General features: G+C 41.6%; 1 protein-coding gene across 1 annotated transcript in view; it reads left to right on the top strand.

The window, feature by feature from the left end:
- Nucleotides 1-17,276, top strand: part of lrp1aa (low density lipoprotein receptor-related protein 1Aa) — a 120,690-nt gene that overhangs the window by 55,899 nt on the left and 47,515 nt on the right. Inside the window, exons 7-18 of the mRNA XM_049581894.1 lie at nt 1,946-2,108; nt 4,045-4,267; nt 7,773-7,962; nt 8,072-8,215; nt 10,526-10,762; nt 11,348-11,528; nt 13,448-13,670; nt 14,288-14,477; nt 14,620-14,745; nt 16,060-16,200; nt 16,749-16,874; nt 16,968-17,084. Of these exons, the coding sequence (XP_049437851.1) occupies nt 1,946-2,108; nt 4,045-4,267; nt 7,773-7,962; nt 8,072-8,215; nt 10,526-10,762; nt 11,348-11,528; nt 13,448-13,670; nt 14,288-14,477; nt 14,620-14,745; nt 16,060-16,200; nt 16,749-16,874; nt 16,968-17,084 (2,061 nt within the window). The remainder of the gene's footprint in view (nt 1-1,945; nt 2,109-4,044; nt 4,268-7,772; nt 7,963-8,071; nt 8,216-10,525; nt 10,763-11,347; nt 11,529-13,447; nt 13,671-14,287; nt 14,478-14,619; nt 14,746-16,059; nt 16,201-16,748; nt 16,875-16,967; nt 17,085-17,276) is intronic.

Here is a 17,276-nt window from a genome sequence, read left to right on the forward strand (position 1 = left end):
TAGTCACCTGAAATGGTTTTCCAACAGTCTTGAAGGAGTTCCCAGAGGTGTTTAGCACTTGTTGGCCCCTTTGCCTTCACTCTGCGGTCCAGCTCACCCCAAACCATCTCTGAACAAAGATAAATTGGCAGATTTACATTTATCAGGACTAAACCTCAATGTAAGTGATATGTGATATTGGGCTTTATAAATAAAATTGATTGATTGATTGAATGTCAAACGAATGCTATTGTTAGGCGTGACTTACTCCATATTGCCTGGATGTGAAAACTGAAAACATCTGTTTGCTAACAACTTATCAACTTGAAAGGTGATAATATGTCAGTGTTGTCTTCGCAGCCTCTTTCCGCTGCCCTCAAGTGTACAAATGTTGTTTTGGCTACTATGGAAGTAGCCATTAGTCCTCCTTGGTTTGTGGACTCCCATTTGGAAGCCTTGAGTTTAGCATTTTGGCAGTTACCATCTTGGATCTTGGAGCCTAAGGTGACCAATATTTAGATGAAAGGGTGGAGCTTACCCTGACGTTAGCTTCCTGCTACCTTGGTTAGCTCACTGCTACCTTGGTTAGCTCAATACATTTACGGTTATGTTGAACTTGGTTGATGGTAATGCTAATTTTTGCTAATGAAAAAGGTCAAAACCATTCAAACACAATGTAGACCACATAGCAGAAACATCCATCTCTTTAGAGGGTCTTTTAGTACAACCAAATACTGAACAAGACGTTTTTTAGGTGACCAAAATGGATAAAATGAAAACACACTGAAAAAGCGCCCGGCTATGGCCATCTGTTATATAGTGTATAGCAATGCATCTTATATGCTCAATATAGTTTTTTTTTTTTTTTTTTAATCTAGGTTTGCACTGGTAACTGCAGCTGTCAAATGAATATTGTAATGTAGAGGGTACATCATTTTCCATCGAAATGTAGTGGTGTATGGTTAACCTATAAAGTTGAAATGGATTAAAGTACTTGAAAAAGTATTTTCATTCTATAAAAAAGTATAAGTACAAGTAGCTCAAAAGTATACCCAAGTACAGTACTGGAGTAAATGTACTTTCCACCATTCACTACAGTAAATTAATTATCCTGGACCTTTAAAATCCTCACATTTCCTTTCCTTCAGCTTTAACAATAGCTTTCTTTCTCTGATCCTTGGCTCAGACTCAGTGTGGCTGAGCTGCTGTTTGAGGAGAGGAAGGAAGAGGAGGGAATGAGTGATCCAGGGAGAGGGGTATATTAGTGTCTCGTGTTATTCTTTTTCACTATTTTTCTGCACTCTCAGACCCTTCCTATGTGGTCCTGCACCACATTCAGGACAGTTTGGATAGAGCAGGGGTATTCCATTTTTTTTCCCCTGTAAATGTTCCATAAATTGGGCGTGTGTGTGGTGGCATGTGCACACGCCTAGGTGTTTAATTTTCATCATCGGGTGGGGCGCTGGTGTTCTCCGTGAGCCGAGCCTCAGGAAAATAAATGCAGCGGCAACCGCCCGCCTGCTGTCACTTAGCTACAGCTACGGCAACATCACACTCCTTGAGGCAACAAACAGCTTGTCTCATATTCTGTCTGTCTGAGCGACTTTGAATGACAGACGCATTACCTAGACACCTGCTAATTGGAGTTGGCTGTCGTCTCATTTGTCAGTCAGGAAAACTACCTCAGGTCCAAACCTGAAATTGTGGACTGTGTGTGAATGTGTGTGTGAGTGCTGTAGAGAGAGATGTTGAAGTAGCTGCCACACAGTATTGCTGACTAATTTACTTCCATCACATGACCATGAGTCAACCTTCTTACCCATCTGCTACAAGTGTGTACAACAACATCACACGCTCAGGCTCTGCACCAGTCAATATGAATCCATTCGAGTACCAAAAACACTGTTTTTACCTCCTGTGTCCCATCTTCCCCCCCTTCTCACCCCTCCACTCTTTCTCTGTCCAGATGTGGAGCAGATGGCCATCGACTGGCTCACAGGAAACTTCTACTTTGTGGATGACGTGGACGACAGGATCTTCGTGTGTGACAAGGATGGGCAGACATGTGTCACCCTCCTGGACCAGGAGCTGTATAACCCTAAAGGCATCGCCTTGGACCCCACCATGGGGTCAGTTTGATCTCTTACTATCTGTCTTATGCGTAAACACAATCCATGCAAACTCATAAAAACCCCATGAAAACAACTGGAGTCAGACTTCTGTCATCTGTCATTGTTACCAAACTTTAAACTTTCAAGTTGAGATGGGGGAAAAGGCTAAATGGGAGTTTGGATGTTGGAGTAATTGAGCGCAGATGTTCCATTTGCAGTGCGGTACGCTGACTGTATAGGTTTGGAGAGTAAAAGCATGTTTTTGTTACAGCTCTTTTGTTTATGACCAGACTTTCCAACTAAATTCCTGAAGGTGCGTGTGTATCTGTGGTGCATGCTTGTGTGAGTGTCTGAGAGTTTGGTAGAAATTAACAGGACAAATGTGAGAATGTGGGTGTATATGTGCCTGTAGCTGTGTGCATCATTTTCATCCCACGCTATTTCCTTGGACGTAATTGGTTCTTCCAGTAACAAGGTCAGGTAGATTCACTGTAAATGATTTTTTGTTGGTCTCTTTTGTTGTGGTCCGCAGTGATGAGAGGGGAAGAAAAACAGCACGAACAACAATATGACAGCAAAAATCATCCTTTGTTGTGCTGTTAAATTAGTGACCACAAATCTTTTCAGAAAGCCCACACAGACTGTTTACTGTATGCACCTTCAAAAAAGTAAAATTGACAAAAACAACATCGTTAAATTTCAAGTTTCCTTCATCTGCTGGTTAACGGTTGTTTTACTCCACTGTGACAGGAGTTTGTGAGGTTTCAGTTTGACAAGGAAATTGTGTGGAATGTGTTTTCCAGCTTGTTAAACACATATCTTTTTTCAGAAAAGATGTTGCTTGCTAACACATTTGCAGGGACTGTGGGCATAATTTGTCATTTGAAGCTTTGAATAAGTAAATAAAACTTAAATAAGGATTACGCTCTGACATACAGACATAGATTATGTTTCACAAAGTAAATACTTGTCAAACTTGTCAAAGTCCTCCACATGATTACATCTCAGAGAGAAACTCATTTTAGGTCTTGAAAATGGTGAAGGGAAGTTACTAAATCCAAGTTGAGGACTTCAGACATCTATTTTTCTCCAACTAACAACACAAAAGTTAAAGATTATGAGCGCACATTCCACATTGTCCTTGAAAAAAAATGACTTAAAGGAATACTTCACCCACAAATGACCATTTGTTTATCAGTTATTTACCCCAAGTTATACTGAAGTCTTAAAAAAAAGTGCCTCAAAGGTGAACGAAGAATCAAAAAATCTGATGAATCCAAGCTTCATTTACACAGTACTTTCTAAACATTTGCTTTTTTGCTAAGATACCACTATTGAAAACCCTTCAGCGAAGGTGTGTGTTTGAACTCTCCTGGTGCATGTTATTGGGCAGGGTTCAAACACACGCACTTGCCCAGATGACCCACTTGTTTGTGTAAGAGACTGTTGATGGGAAAGTGTTTTAAATAGTAAAGTTTTAGCGAAAATTAATGCATGTGTTTGGGAAGTACAGGAGACTTGAAAAATAAGACTTGGATTATGCCACCTGAGTTTGAAAAAAAAATTGTAGATGGATTGAAAATGTTTTGATGTAGTTTTGTTGTTGTTAAACGCAGCACCCTTTTTCTCCAGTTCATTAATTTTCTCCATTTTTAAAGTCTTTGTTTACCTTGGAGGCATGTGAGAAAAACAAAGTATTCACATTTTCAACATAACAGAGGGTGAGGAATAAATAAATAAAGGATAATTTTGTGGTTAAAATCTTCCTTAAAACAATGAAACTTGCTTGCTGTGTGCTACTGAAACTAGATAATTATTGTCTCCCTGTGAGGGGGATAAGGGCGATGAATCAATTTTAACAAAGCCAGATGGGCTGAAAATGAAACAATTTTCTGATTCACTTGATCTGTTCCTCCATCTGTCCTCAATCACTTCTGACCCCTTGTCTCCACAGGAAGGTATTCTTCACAGACTATGGTCAGATCCCCAAGGTGGAGCGCTGCGACATGGATGGCCAGAACCGAACCAAGCTCGTGGACAGTAAGATTGTATTCCCCCACGGCATCACACTGGATCTCGTCAGCAGGCTGGTGTACTGGGCCGATGCCTACCTGGACTACATTGAGGTGGTGGACTATGAAGGCAAGAACCGGCATACCATCATCCAAGGCCTGCTGGTGAGAACAGCTGCACTGGACTCCCATTATCATCAATTAGCAGGCAGATAATCTCTCTTAAATTAGCTGTCCTTGTGTACGCTATTCGTAATGCTCTAAACACTCTAGTGTTCTTTAGAGTTCCCTATATATCTATAATACTCCTTATGTTTCTCCTGTGTGCTCCTGTAATGGGTTCTTGCTCAGTGAGTTATGAGCACAGAGAAGACGGTGGACATTTGCCTTTTCATTAAAGCAGCTGATTAATAGTGTTTAATGCTGAGGCTGTTGATGTTACAGCACTGATAAAGCACACTAACCTGTTACCATGGCTTTTACTGTGATCTGTTGAGAAATAATGGCTTTCATTTACTCACTGATCCTAAGGGCACACACACACACACACACACACACACACACACACACACACAAACCACCAGCTCTTGCTTTGTGTGTGTGTGCACCAGTGATAGGGCATTAGTGCATGCCCATCCTTTAGGTAAAGGTTAAAAGGAAGTGTATTATTGATGGTGTTGAGTTTGGGCTGTTTTATCAAGAGCGTGTGTTTATTAATGTCTGACATGCTGTCTTAAAGCTAGAGTTTTCAAAGTTCTGATCAAGATGTATGTGGTCCTAATTAGACGCCATGATTAAGTGTCCCATGCCTGCTAATTAAAACCCTTTTAGATTGATTGTATTTGGACAAATTCAGTTCTGATGTTGGCTGCAGATAGTTATAGCCACTTGGAACTTGGAGTATGTGAAATCAAGTAGCGCAACGTAACTATTCCTCTCATGCCCTCTTGCATTTGTCTGGTTTGTCATGGGTGCATCTGTTGTTAAACGCCTTTACACATCAGTGTACAGAGTAGGTTTTTGTTTTTTTGGTGCAAATAATTTGCACGTCAATTTATTTTTTTTTGAACTGCTGTTTTTGCCAGGAGTACTTTCACACAGAGCGCGAACAAGTAGCGAAGATGCAGCTTTTATTTTTTTTATTTTTTTGGAATGAAGGTGCTTTTTTGTAGTTTTACAAGTAAAAGGCACCAACCAATCAATGTGTTGGGGATCACGGGGGAGATGGAGCCTATCCCAGCTGACATTGGGGTACACCCTGGACAGGTTGCCAGACTATCACAGGGCTGACAAGCAGTCAGCCCACACTTACGCTTGCTCATTCACGCTCACATTCACACCTATGGCCAGTTTAGAGTCGTCGATTAACCTAGCCTGCATGCCTTTGGACCGTGAGAGGAAGCCAGAGTACCCATAGAAAACCCACGCTGACAACACCTTTCCCACCCAAGGTCGAACCCCCCAGCCCGGGTTTGTACCAGAAACCCTCTTGCTGTGAGGCGACAATGCTAACCACTGCACCGCAGTGCCGCCTATACTTATGAGGATTAAAAAACAACATCATGGAGGCTCTGTAGTCCAAACCATAAACTGTATAAAATAATGGATGTAGCTACGTACTGTGACATCACCCATTGGTTTGTGGACTCCTGTTTTGAAGCCTCAAGTTTGGCATTTCAGCCTTTACCATCTTGTTATTTAAGATCTAGAAGTCACCAATGAAAGGGTGTAGCTGTGGAGGAGTGAGGGATGGATCTGACTCATAGACTGTAGTGATGCTTTGCTGACAGACTATCACTCAGAGTTGCCCCACAATTAAATATGTGTAACGTTAAGCCTTAGTAAAATGTAAACAGGCGAGTTAACTAAAAACTGACAATCTGTAAAGTTGTCATGAACGGTAAAATTAGGTAGAGACCAAAACCGTTTTTGGTTCCAGGCTGTAAACCTGGTATATAGACCCTCATTTAAACATGGGGGTCTGTGGGGATTGACTCGCTCTTGGAGCCCGCCTCAAGTAACCATTTGAGGAACTGCAGTTTTTGGCACTTCCGTGTAGGCTTTATTTTTTTAGCCCTGGAGGTTGTCACTTGGTCTGAACCAAGATGGCAAACTGCATTACTCCTTATTACCTTGACAAAGGCAGCACATACCAGATCTAAACCTTCCATTCTTACCTTTCACAATAAAAGCCCTGGACATATACAATACATAACTGTTTACCAGAGGGAACTCAAATTCACTCAAAGCATTTTGCTAGACGAACTGCCAGACAGTGTCCTTGGTCAGTAGGTTCCTGGTAGTTGTTGAAAGTTTGCATAGCTGCTGGTATGAAAAGTTTTGATGCAAAATATTTGCAGGCAAGTATTTAGCATTTTCGTGTTGTTTATTTGTCATGCCCCTAGTGTGTAAAGACATTAAATGTAACATAGTGCACACTACACAGTCATGTTTCCTCAATGCCTGATTCCAATAGGTTTCCATTCACTGTATCACCAGAACGTCGCCCTTCAGTCTACGATAATAACCCTTTTTCTCTTTCTGAGTTTCTTTCTCTCTCCCTCTATGGCCCAGCCTGAGATAAACCACAATGCCATCTCAGGTTTTATGCTGCTGCTGACATGGCTTCTTTGGACACTGAGTCACTGGCCTATGTTTATCCAGATCTGAAACTTGTTGCCGTGCTTTTCTTCCTGATTTTTTGTCAGCTACAATGAAAAGCTACAATTTGTCTATGAGTTCTGTCTATTGTGAGCAGTGGAAGCTTTCCTGCTTCCTCTCAGTCACACTTCATCACTTTACAATACCACTTTGTACCATGACCACAGAGAATACTTGTTTCTGAGCAAAAGGCAGGTGGCTGTTAAAATTGTTTATCAGGACACCTAAAAAAGATGGTAAACAGTTTAACCACTGCTCCACATCACAGCACATGGTTTATTAAACTCAAAGTTACCATGGAAACAGCACCTCTGCTTCATGCTACATTACCAGTTAACACTCACTTGTAAAATAAAACTAACCATGGGAAAAATGACTAAAGAATATCTTTATAACATGGAGGATAATTGGAACAGAGTCTTTTGTGTGTGTGTGTGTGTGTGTGTGTGTGTGTGTGTGGTAGGTTGCCATGGAAAAGGCACAATAATGGACACTAAGGTTTCCAGATATAGAATATAATGGACCCACTGAAGTAAAATGCCACTTCACATTGAATTGTGGGCCATTATTTTCATATATCAGGGCACATTATTGTGTATTATGGCTTGCATAAAGACAAGATACAGTATGAAGATGAGGCACTAGTTTGCACATCCAAAGTGAAAAAGTTAATGGTAGACTATTCATTTTTCACCAGACTTAGCTCACACTGTATTTTTGCCTGCACAGCTTTCATCAGAGTACATAAAATTTTTTACAAGCTCTGCAAATATGGCACTGGTACAGTATATCTAATTTCTGTGGAAGCACTTATCTATTTTATGGTCATGAGGGGCAGCAAATTACACCAGTGAATGCGTGACTGTCAGTGAAAGTTCATTTTTGTAAAACTGAGTTCTTAGCCAGACTACATGACTGTTAATAAGTAAGTTCAGTAAAGCCCTGGGAGAAGGTGAAACTAATACCATCTCTCTCTCTTTTTCTCTACTTTCTGTGTTCTCTCTTCAAGATCGAGCACCTGTACGGGCTGACTGTGTTTGAAAACTACCTGTATGCCACCAATTCAGACAATGCTAACATGCAGCCTAAAACAAGTGTGATCAGGGTCAACCGCTTCAACAGCACAGACTATCAAGTAGTGACCAGGGTGGACAAGGGAGGAGCACTGCACGTCTACCACCAGAGACGCCAGCCTCCAGGTAGACTACACACACACACACATGCATTCATATCTCATCTGAACACATCTGAACACTATATTGATGATTCTGGTTTTGTGATTTTATCTCCCACCTTTTTGGTGTCCAGTACGTAGCCATGCATGTGAGGTGGACCAGTTTGGGAAGGCTGGAGGCTGCTCAGACATCTGTTTGCTGGGAAACGGCCACAAGACCCGAACCTGCCGCTGTCGCTCTGGATTCAGCCTGGGCAGCGATGGCAAGTCCTGCAAAAGTGAGTAAGACTATTGGTGTAATGAAACAATGATTAAGTCAGTGCGACCTCTAGCTCACCTGGTATAGTGTGTGAACCATGTAGACTGGGGGCTTTGCAGTGGCTGGGGTTTGATTCCCACCTTCGGCCCTTTGCTGTGTGTTACTCCCCATCTCTTTCCCCACTTTCCTGTCTCTTTCCGGCTGCACTATAATAAAGGCAAAAAGCTGTAAAAAACCCATAAACAATAATTCAGTTTCAGTGGCTGCAAATCAACAAATGATCCACATAAACATTCTAGTAGGCACTGTCTCTGTTGCTGTTACCTGTCAAAAGACTTTTAAACATTCATACATTCATTTTCTGTAACCACTTATCCTGTTAGGGGTCACGGGGAGGGGGGGGGGGGCGGCAGAGTCTACCCCAGCTGACACTGGGTGAGAGGCGAGGTGCATTCTATTAAGGTCGCCAGACTATCTCATTACTCTGCAAGGAAGGGCTCCCCCACACTCAGGGTTCAAACCCTCCACCCTCTTGACTTTCAAACATCCACTGTAGAATTGATTCTGAACAACAGGTAGGCTAACCTCAACAGGTTGTTAACGTTACTTTTGCAGTCGCCAGCGGGTATGTGGAAAGATTGGGAAGTAACGCTAACTAGATGAGGTAATTTGGGAAACAAATGAATACATTTTGAGTAGGTTGTGACATGACTGAAACTAGGTAGCAGTTTTATGTTTTGAAAACAGTCATGAGTTAGCAACCAAGCAGAGAGCCCTAAACAGTTAACGCTAGCTTAGCTTATTTAGCTTAAAAATACTGAATGAAATATAAGGTTGAAATTGATAGCTAACTTTAACACAATGATAAAATATAAATCACAGTTAGCTAAATGTATTGGGTAAATTTTTGAAATAGTTAGCTAAAAATAGTGGATAGCAGAAGTAGTGAACAGTTAATGTTAGCTAACAGTAACGTTAGCCAAGTGGCTAAATTGGTAAAATAGATAATGTTAGCTAACAGTTGAAATAGTGAGCCTAATCGATAAATTGTTCAAATAATAAGTCGTTAGCTAAAAGCAATAGGTAAAAGGTTGAAATTGATAGCTAACTTTAACTGAATAATAAAATATAGTTTGAATAGTTACCTAATGTAATGGATTAACTGTGTCGAAAAAGTTAGCTAAAAGTAATGGATAAGCAGAAATTGTTAACAGTTAACGTTAGCTAACAGTAATGTTAGCTTAGTGGCTCAATTATTAAAATAGATAATGTTAGCTAAAAGCTATGACTAGACAGTTGAAATAGTAAGCCTAACAGATAAATTCTTAAAACAGTGAGTGGTTTAAACAGATTAAAGATTTAAATAGTAGACTAATAGTAGCAGATAAAATGGAGGAAATACCTAGCTTTTGTTCCTCCAAGTGGTAGTGCAGTTCAAACTTGACCAAACCACCCTCAATACTGACAGTTTAGTTGTATGAAAGCATTTTTGCAACAATATTTATTTTCATAATTTAAGATACCAAATTACATTCAGTTTAAAATAAATTCAAATTAGCATGTAAGGAACGTGGTGGGTTTTGTCAGCGAGGACACATGAGCCCATCTGATAGGGCTGTGGAAGTCGCCAACGTAGGACAAAATAAGGTTGGGAACCACTGCACTGTAGCATACTGTAGATTCAGCACAACTGATGTGCGCATAGTCCCAGCACAACTGTGAGTACACTCTCAGGAGCCACAGTGATTCAGCTCTGTAGACCTAAAGCCAAGGGCAGCCAAGGTTGGATCGGGGATGTGGTTCCCCCCTGGGCTGTAGACTGGGAAAGAGCTATGTGCAAAGTAGCTGAGCAACACATAACTTAGTCTGAGTCTCTAGCTCATCGCTGACCTCCCCATGAAGCTGCCAGCCTGATTCAGCTTGTTCTGAGAAGTGTTTTAATATTCTATCAACCAATAATAGCATTATATTGATCTGCCTCCTGAGAATAGCCTGTCCTTGAAAATGACACAATTAATTTAAGTAAAGGCACCCCCTCCTCCTATTCTCTACTCTCTCTGCCTCTCAATTCAAAATCACTTAATTTTCATGCAGGGCTTTTGCTGATCGTGCATGTTATTTACTTGTTTAATCAATACACATTTTTGGAAAAAAATAGTCATGAGTCAGCATCTAATTTTTTTATTCTTTGTAACTAGTAATCATTAAAGAACAGGAATGGGTTAGAGGGCAAAAGAAGATTAGTGTTAGCAGCCTCTGTTGAGTTGTGTAACCATATATTTAGGTCCAAGATAAAGTCTTTTGCCTTTGTCTTCCTGTTTTGCTGCAGAACCCGAGCATGAGCTGTTCTTGGTCTATGGTAAAGGTCGCCCAGGGGTTATCAGGGGCATGGATATGAATGCCAAGGTGCCAGATGAGTACATGATCCCCATAGAGAATCTGATGAATCCCAGAGCTCTGGACTTTCACGCTGAGAGCGAGTTCATCTACTTTGCCGATGCCACCAGCTACATCATCGGGCGACAGAAGATTGATGGAACAGAAAGGGATACCATTGTTAAGGAAGGTAGGTATCAGGGTTAAAATAAGGGTCAATGTGAGTTTGAGTTTGTGCAGTGATTTTCAGAAATTATTTGATTGGCTGCTTTAACAGATTTTTTTGACTCTGTAAATTAAATTTCTTTCCCAGGTGGCACTGGAGTTACACATGCACACACACATTCAAGTTATACATATGGATTTTGGCTCAGCTTTTGGCAGTAAACGCAGAAACACAATTTGCACTTGGAACATGAATGCATGCCTGAGATTTTATGCAGGTTAACAAGAGGTGATAAACAACCGTAAGCTATACGATTTTTTTCACAAGCCCAGAATCTTGTTAACACAAACATATTTTATTTGTTTAACCTCAGTTTATCCAGGTTATTCCACTGAGAACGAATTAACTGCTTTCCACAAACCTAGAAAACAGTCTGCATGATATAATACCTGGTGAACTCTGTGTATCAGTAATCCAGTCTAAAATCAAGGTTTAAATCTAAAAGTATAAAAATGGAAATCTTGATTTACTCTTATGAAAAGACTCTAGTAGTGTTTACATGTGTGCTGTAGCAATAGGCTTCTCACCAACAGTATGTGTTTGTCTCAGGAATACACACAGTAGAGGGAATAGCTGTGGACTGGATGGCTGACAACTTGTACTGGACAGATGACGGGCCCAAGAAAACCATCAGTGTGGCTCGGCTGGAAAAGGCTTCACAGACACGCAAAACCCTCATCGAGGGAAAAATGACTCACCCTCGTGCCATTGTAGTGGATCCTCTGCACGGGTAAGGGAGACAAAAAAATGGAGGGAGTGATTGAGGTTTTTTTGTTCCAGAGAAAAGGGATGAAGATTGTGGAACAAGAGTTGCATAGGGGTTGCACCGGCAGTACAGTAGACGTTATGGCAGCAGTTAAAATTGTGTCGACTTCGAGGTAGCTGTTTAATGAAGTATGATGCGACATATGGTGAGAGATGATGATGGGTGGTCATTTCTTTTGGTTAACTTTGGTTAACTGATGACTCAAGTGAAATAATCACAGCTGCTCTGTCACTCACCTCTCAGCAAACTCGTATCTCTGTCAGCTCGCTTTCTGTCAAAGTTTCACTCATCTCTTGTGTATAAGCCGTTTATTGTTTTTATTACTCACCACTTTTTCCCACTGTCTCATCTGTGTCCCTTCGCAATTTCCAGCAGTGAGCCTTTTATCATTTTCATCACATCTGTGTTGTTGACCACCCTGATATACAACGTCCCCTCTGATTACACTTATCACACGCTATTTATTAAAACGGATGGAGCATTTTTGCGCATTACATGGTAGATTTCCTCCACAAGCTTATTAATATCTCTCTCGCACTCCATCAAATGGCCCTTAATCTTGCCGTGTATGGATGTGTCTTATTGATATGACCTCCTGGGCTCTCTCCTGAGATGCACATGCTCATAAACACCAACATGCTTTTTGGATTGCTTGCGACAGGGTGATGTGTGTCCACACACTTCCCAGGGGAAAGGCATTCGCTTCCACTAATGCCTGTAATCAATCAGGCTCAGAGAGAAGAGGAAGGAGGAGGAGGAATTCGCAGAAAGAAAAGGAAGAGAGGGAGACAGATAGAGAAGGAAATATGAAATGTTAATGCTAATGTCACTCATATTCCAGGAAAGAGGGGGTTGAGTCTAGTTTTGTACGATGTTGCAGACAGCCAGTGCTCACAGGCTGAGCCTAGAGCAGTGAGGGATATTGACGGGTGCTAAAGTACCTGGTGACAAACATTTGTCTGCCTGTGGGCAGATCCACTGAGAAACACTGTGGAGCCACATCACAGGATGCTCTGATGAGTATTGTGTGCTTTAGGGCAGCTAGATAAAATGTCATTGGCTCTGTTAATGCCTAAAGATTTTTCAAGATGCCCCAACAAATATCGCTTTTCTCTGTCCTGCTGTCACATATTATCAGTACCTGTACCCATGGTCAGATTATGAGACAATGGGCCTTTGGGCACAGATATGCAAAATGCCCCACCACCTGTCCCACATAGGACCATTCACACAGTTTGCCCTTTTTAAAAATGATTTCTGTTTCTTTGTAGTTGTAGTCATTTTTTGTAGTTTTGTCTCTCTTTGTGGTGACTTTGTGTATCCTTGTGGTTGTTTTGTGTCTCTTCAGGGTCATGTTGTATGCCTTTGGGGTATATTTGACTTTTTGGGCATTTTTCCTTTATGTAGTTGTTTTGTGTCTCTTTGTTGTCGTTTTGTATCTCTCTGAAGTAATTTTGTGTCTCTGAAGTATATCTGTGTCTTTTTTGGTTGTTTTGTGCCTCTGTAGTTTTGTCTCTTGTTTTTTAGTTTCTTTGTATCTCTTTGTACTTGTTTTATAACTCTTGGAAGTTTTTCTTTAAGTTATGTTTGTGTATTTGTTTTTCCTTTGCATGTCGTCATTGTTTTGTATCTCTTTAAAGGTCTATTTGTGTCTCTATATTTGGATTTTTTCTTTGTCATTTTGTGTGTCTGTAGTCCCTTGACATCTCTTCATGGTCATTTTATGTCTCTTCCTGATCCATAAGCGTCAAATTGAGGAGCATTTTACAGATGAAGGCCGGGGAGGCCCTGACACTTACAGGCCTCTGGGCCAGTACCTGGTAGGCCCGTTCAGTAATCCATCCATGCTTGTACCCACAACAGTTCCCTTGTTGCTTCCTCAGGTGGATGTACTGGACAGACTGGGAGGAGGACCCTAAGGAGAGCAAGCGGGGTAAAATTGAGCGGGCTTGGATGGACGGCTCCAGCAGAGAAGTGTTCCTGACCAGCAAGACTGTGCTGTGGCCAAACGGCCTCAGCCTGGACATCCCGCAGGGCATCCTCTACTGGGTGGACGCCTACTACGACCGCATTGAGATGGTCTACCTTAACAGCACTTTACGCAAGGTCAGCACTTGCTTCCATCATCAGGATTACTTTACTGCGGTCTAGAGGCAGAGTGGTTTGCAGGAATCAAGGCAGGGGATTATTCTGACGGGGTTTGACGAGCTGTGAGCGAGGAAATGAGAAATGAGTTTTAAAGTAATGGAGGACAGTGGGTGGTCCATCACAATGCAGGCTTCAGTCTGTGGGCTTGAGGCCTTTTAATGCCGGTCACCCTTAGTAGCTAAATTGATGGTATTTTGTTTTCACTGGCCTGTGTGTTGGATATATTTTGGTTTGGTGGTGTTTTTTTAGCGTTTAAAATTTATAATGTTATGGTTGACATAAAATGAATGAAATTTAAATATTTACTCACATACTCTGAACACCACCGAAAAGGGTATTTTAGGGTTTTATGATCTGCTTTTTTGTACCACTGTTGTTTTGACACTATTTTTAGATTTGTAGCATGCTTTCATCAAATGTTAACTGGTAGAAAGAAAATAAGGTCCATTACATCACATTGTATTGCCACTGTGAACACAAACATGTTTTGAGCTGTAATTCTTGGCACAGAGTGCTGTAGTCTGTTTTTTTTTGTTGTTTTTTTTACCATCTTGTTGCTTTTGTCACATCACCAGACGGTGTATGAAGGTCAGGAACTGAACCACGCCTTTGGTCTATGCCACTACAAACACTTCTTGTTTTGGAACGAGTATCGTAGCGGCAGCATTTACAAGTTGGACACTACCACTGGCACTGCCACACTGCTGCGCAATGAGAGACCTCCCATCTTTGAAATCCGCATGTACGACGCTCAGCAGCAGCAAGGTACTTGGAAACACATCACAAACACATTACTCTTCTGTCCATCCATGTCAAGCCAGATGTTATCATTGTTAAAATGCAGTACATGAGGCATAATATGTGTTTGAATTAACTCATATATACATTCATGTTTGTTCATCCACAGGCTCTAATGCCTGTCGTGTGTACAATGGCGGCTGCAGCAGTCTGTGTCTGGCTACACCAGAAGGCAGGCAGTGTGCCTGTGCAGAAGACCAAATACTCGACCCAGCTGACAACACCAGCTGCAAAGGTAAGTTCAAGACTGATGGGTATTAGTCATGGCATTACATTTTGCTCCATTACAAATACAAGGTTTTATTTCTGCTATGTTGGACAAGAGGAGTCAAGCGGTGTGACTGTTTGCTTTGTTGGAGCTGCTTGACAAAAGCAGTATTTAAACAAATGCAAACATAAAGGGGGCAGTCACAACAACAGAAGCACTTGCTAAATGTAATGCACAGGGCTGCAACTAAGGAATACTTTTTATTATTGATTAACCTGCCTATTATTTTCTTGTTTTATCAATCATTTTGTCAATAAAACAATAGAAAATAGTGAAACATGTCCTGTTTAGTTTCCAGAGACTTTTTCTTCAAATTGTATATTTTATTTGACCAACTGTCCAAAATCCAAAGCTATACATTAATTTCCATAACCGCTTATCCTGTTGGGGGTTGCGGCTAGAGCCTGTCCTGGCTGACGTTGGGCGAGAGGCAAGGTACACCCTGGACAGGTCGCCAGACTATCGCGGGGTTAATATATAGAGACAGACAACCATTCACACTCACATTCACATCTATGGGCAATTTAGAGTCACCAAGTAACCTATCCCCAACCTGCATGTCTCTGGACTGTGGGAGGAAGCTGGAGTACCTGGAGACATGAGGAGAGCATGCAGGCTCCACACAGGCGCTTCCCCACCCTGGGTTCGAGCCAGGAACCCTCTTGCTGTGAGGCCACAGAGTCAACTAGATGTCTGACTCTATACCAGGATAAGCAGTTATAGATAATGAGTGAATTATTCAGTGTTCATAATAGTTGGCAATTATTTTTTTGTCTGTTGACTAATCCTGTAATTGACTAATCAATGCACAAAGTCCAATACAAACTGCAACATATCCTGTCTTTTTGGAGCCTAGAATAATCAAGGTGTTCCTGGTATTTTGCCTTCCCCGATGTTGCTCAAAAACACAAATAAAATACAATCCAATTAAACAACACCACAAATCAGCCAATTTGACACAGTCTGAATAAAAATAAAAGATTCAAATCTTTGCAAAGGTTTTTATTGCAGCACTCTTTATAGTACAAGTGTTGCTGTTTTTATGTCCACCCCTTGTATGTCTTCATTTTAATGCAATCACTAGTCAGCTCAGTTCCAGTCTACTGTGGGTGAGGTGGATTTTGATGATGGATTTCTACTTTTCTTTTAACTGCTCTTTTCCACAAATCCCCTCTGTTTTCTATAATTCAGAAATGCATTTAGATTTTTTTCATGTCTTCAATGACCTCGTTTTTTCACATTCCTTTCATTCCTCTTTTACCCCTCCTTCTCCTTCCACAGCCAACCCATCTTACGTACCCCCTCCTCAGTGCCAGCCTGGGGAGTTCGCTTGTAAGAATAACCGCTGCATCCAGGAGCGCTGGAAGTGTGACGGAGACAACGACTGTCTGGACAACAGCGATGAGGCTCCTGAGCTGTGCCGTGAGTTACTGCACGTGCACACACACACACACACACACACACACACACACACACACACAAACACCTCAGCTAACATGGTTTCGAAACAGCTACCCCTCCTGTTGGAGTCAGATGACCTCTGGCAGTCTGAATTTAACAGTGTGATGATGCCAGAATGAAATGAGAGAGCAGACGTTGAATCTAGTGAGTATGTGTTTATACTTGCTAATTTTTAGTATATGCGAGTACACAATGTATGTGTGTGTGTGTATGTGTGTGTGTGCGTATGTTTGTACAAGGGAGAATGTAGCAATGTCTGTGGATCTGGAAAAGCTCTCTGTCTGCTTGTCCGTCCGTCTGTCTGTGGTTGGAGTGCAGACATGTTCTCGTCCAGACAAAACAAAACCCCGTCCAAGACAGCTCGAATATTTTCGCTCTCTTTCACTCATTTGCACCTCACATCTCTCCACTCTTTCACCTTTCCATTCCCTGTACGCCTCTCCCCACGTGGCCTCTCATTTTCCCATGTTTCCTTCTTGCCTTTGAATGTGTCCTTTCTTCTTCTCCAGACCAGCACACCTGCCCCACAGACCGATTTAAGTGCAAGAACAACCGCTGCATCCCTCTGCGCTGGTTGTGTGATGGAGACAATGACTGCGGGAATGACGAGGACGAATCCAACACCACCTGCTCAGGTACTCTAACAAACATACCCCCGTACTGAAATCGTACTGGTTATTCTCTTCTGTTGTTTACCTGAAGATGAGCTTCACTGCGTTGTCTTTTAGCTCGAACCTGCCCGCCCAATCAGTACTCATGTGCCAGTGGGCGCTGCATCCCTATTTCCTGGACATGTGACCTGGACGATGACTGTGGTGATCGATCAGATGAACCTGCTTCCTGTGGTTGGTCAACTTTGGTGGTTTGGTCTTAAGCTCTAGGCTGATTTCTTGCTTTATATAGAGGTTGTTTTACAGAAAAATGTCACCCCAAATGACATTTGTTTACCAGTTACTTGAGCTTGCAAAAAAACCCCTTTGTTTCTCTCGCATGCCTCCACAGTGAACAAAGAATCCAAAAATGGAGAAAAGCCTTTA

The sequence above is a fragment of the Epinephelus fuscoguttatus genome, linkage group LG1, assembly GCF_011397635.1.
Source record: "Epinephelus fuscoguttatus linkage group LG1, E.fuscoguttatus.final_Chr_v1".
Taxonomy (NCBI): Eukaryota; Metazoa; Chordata; class Actinopteri; order Perciformes; family Serranidae; genus Epinephelus; species Epinephelus fuscoguttatus.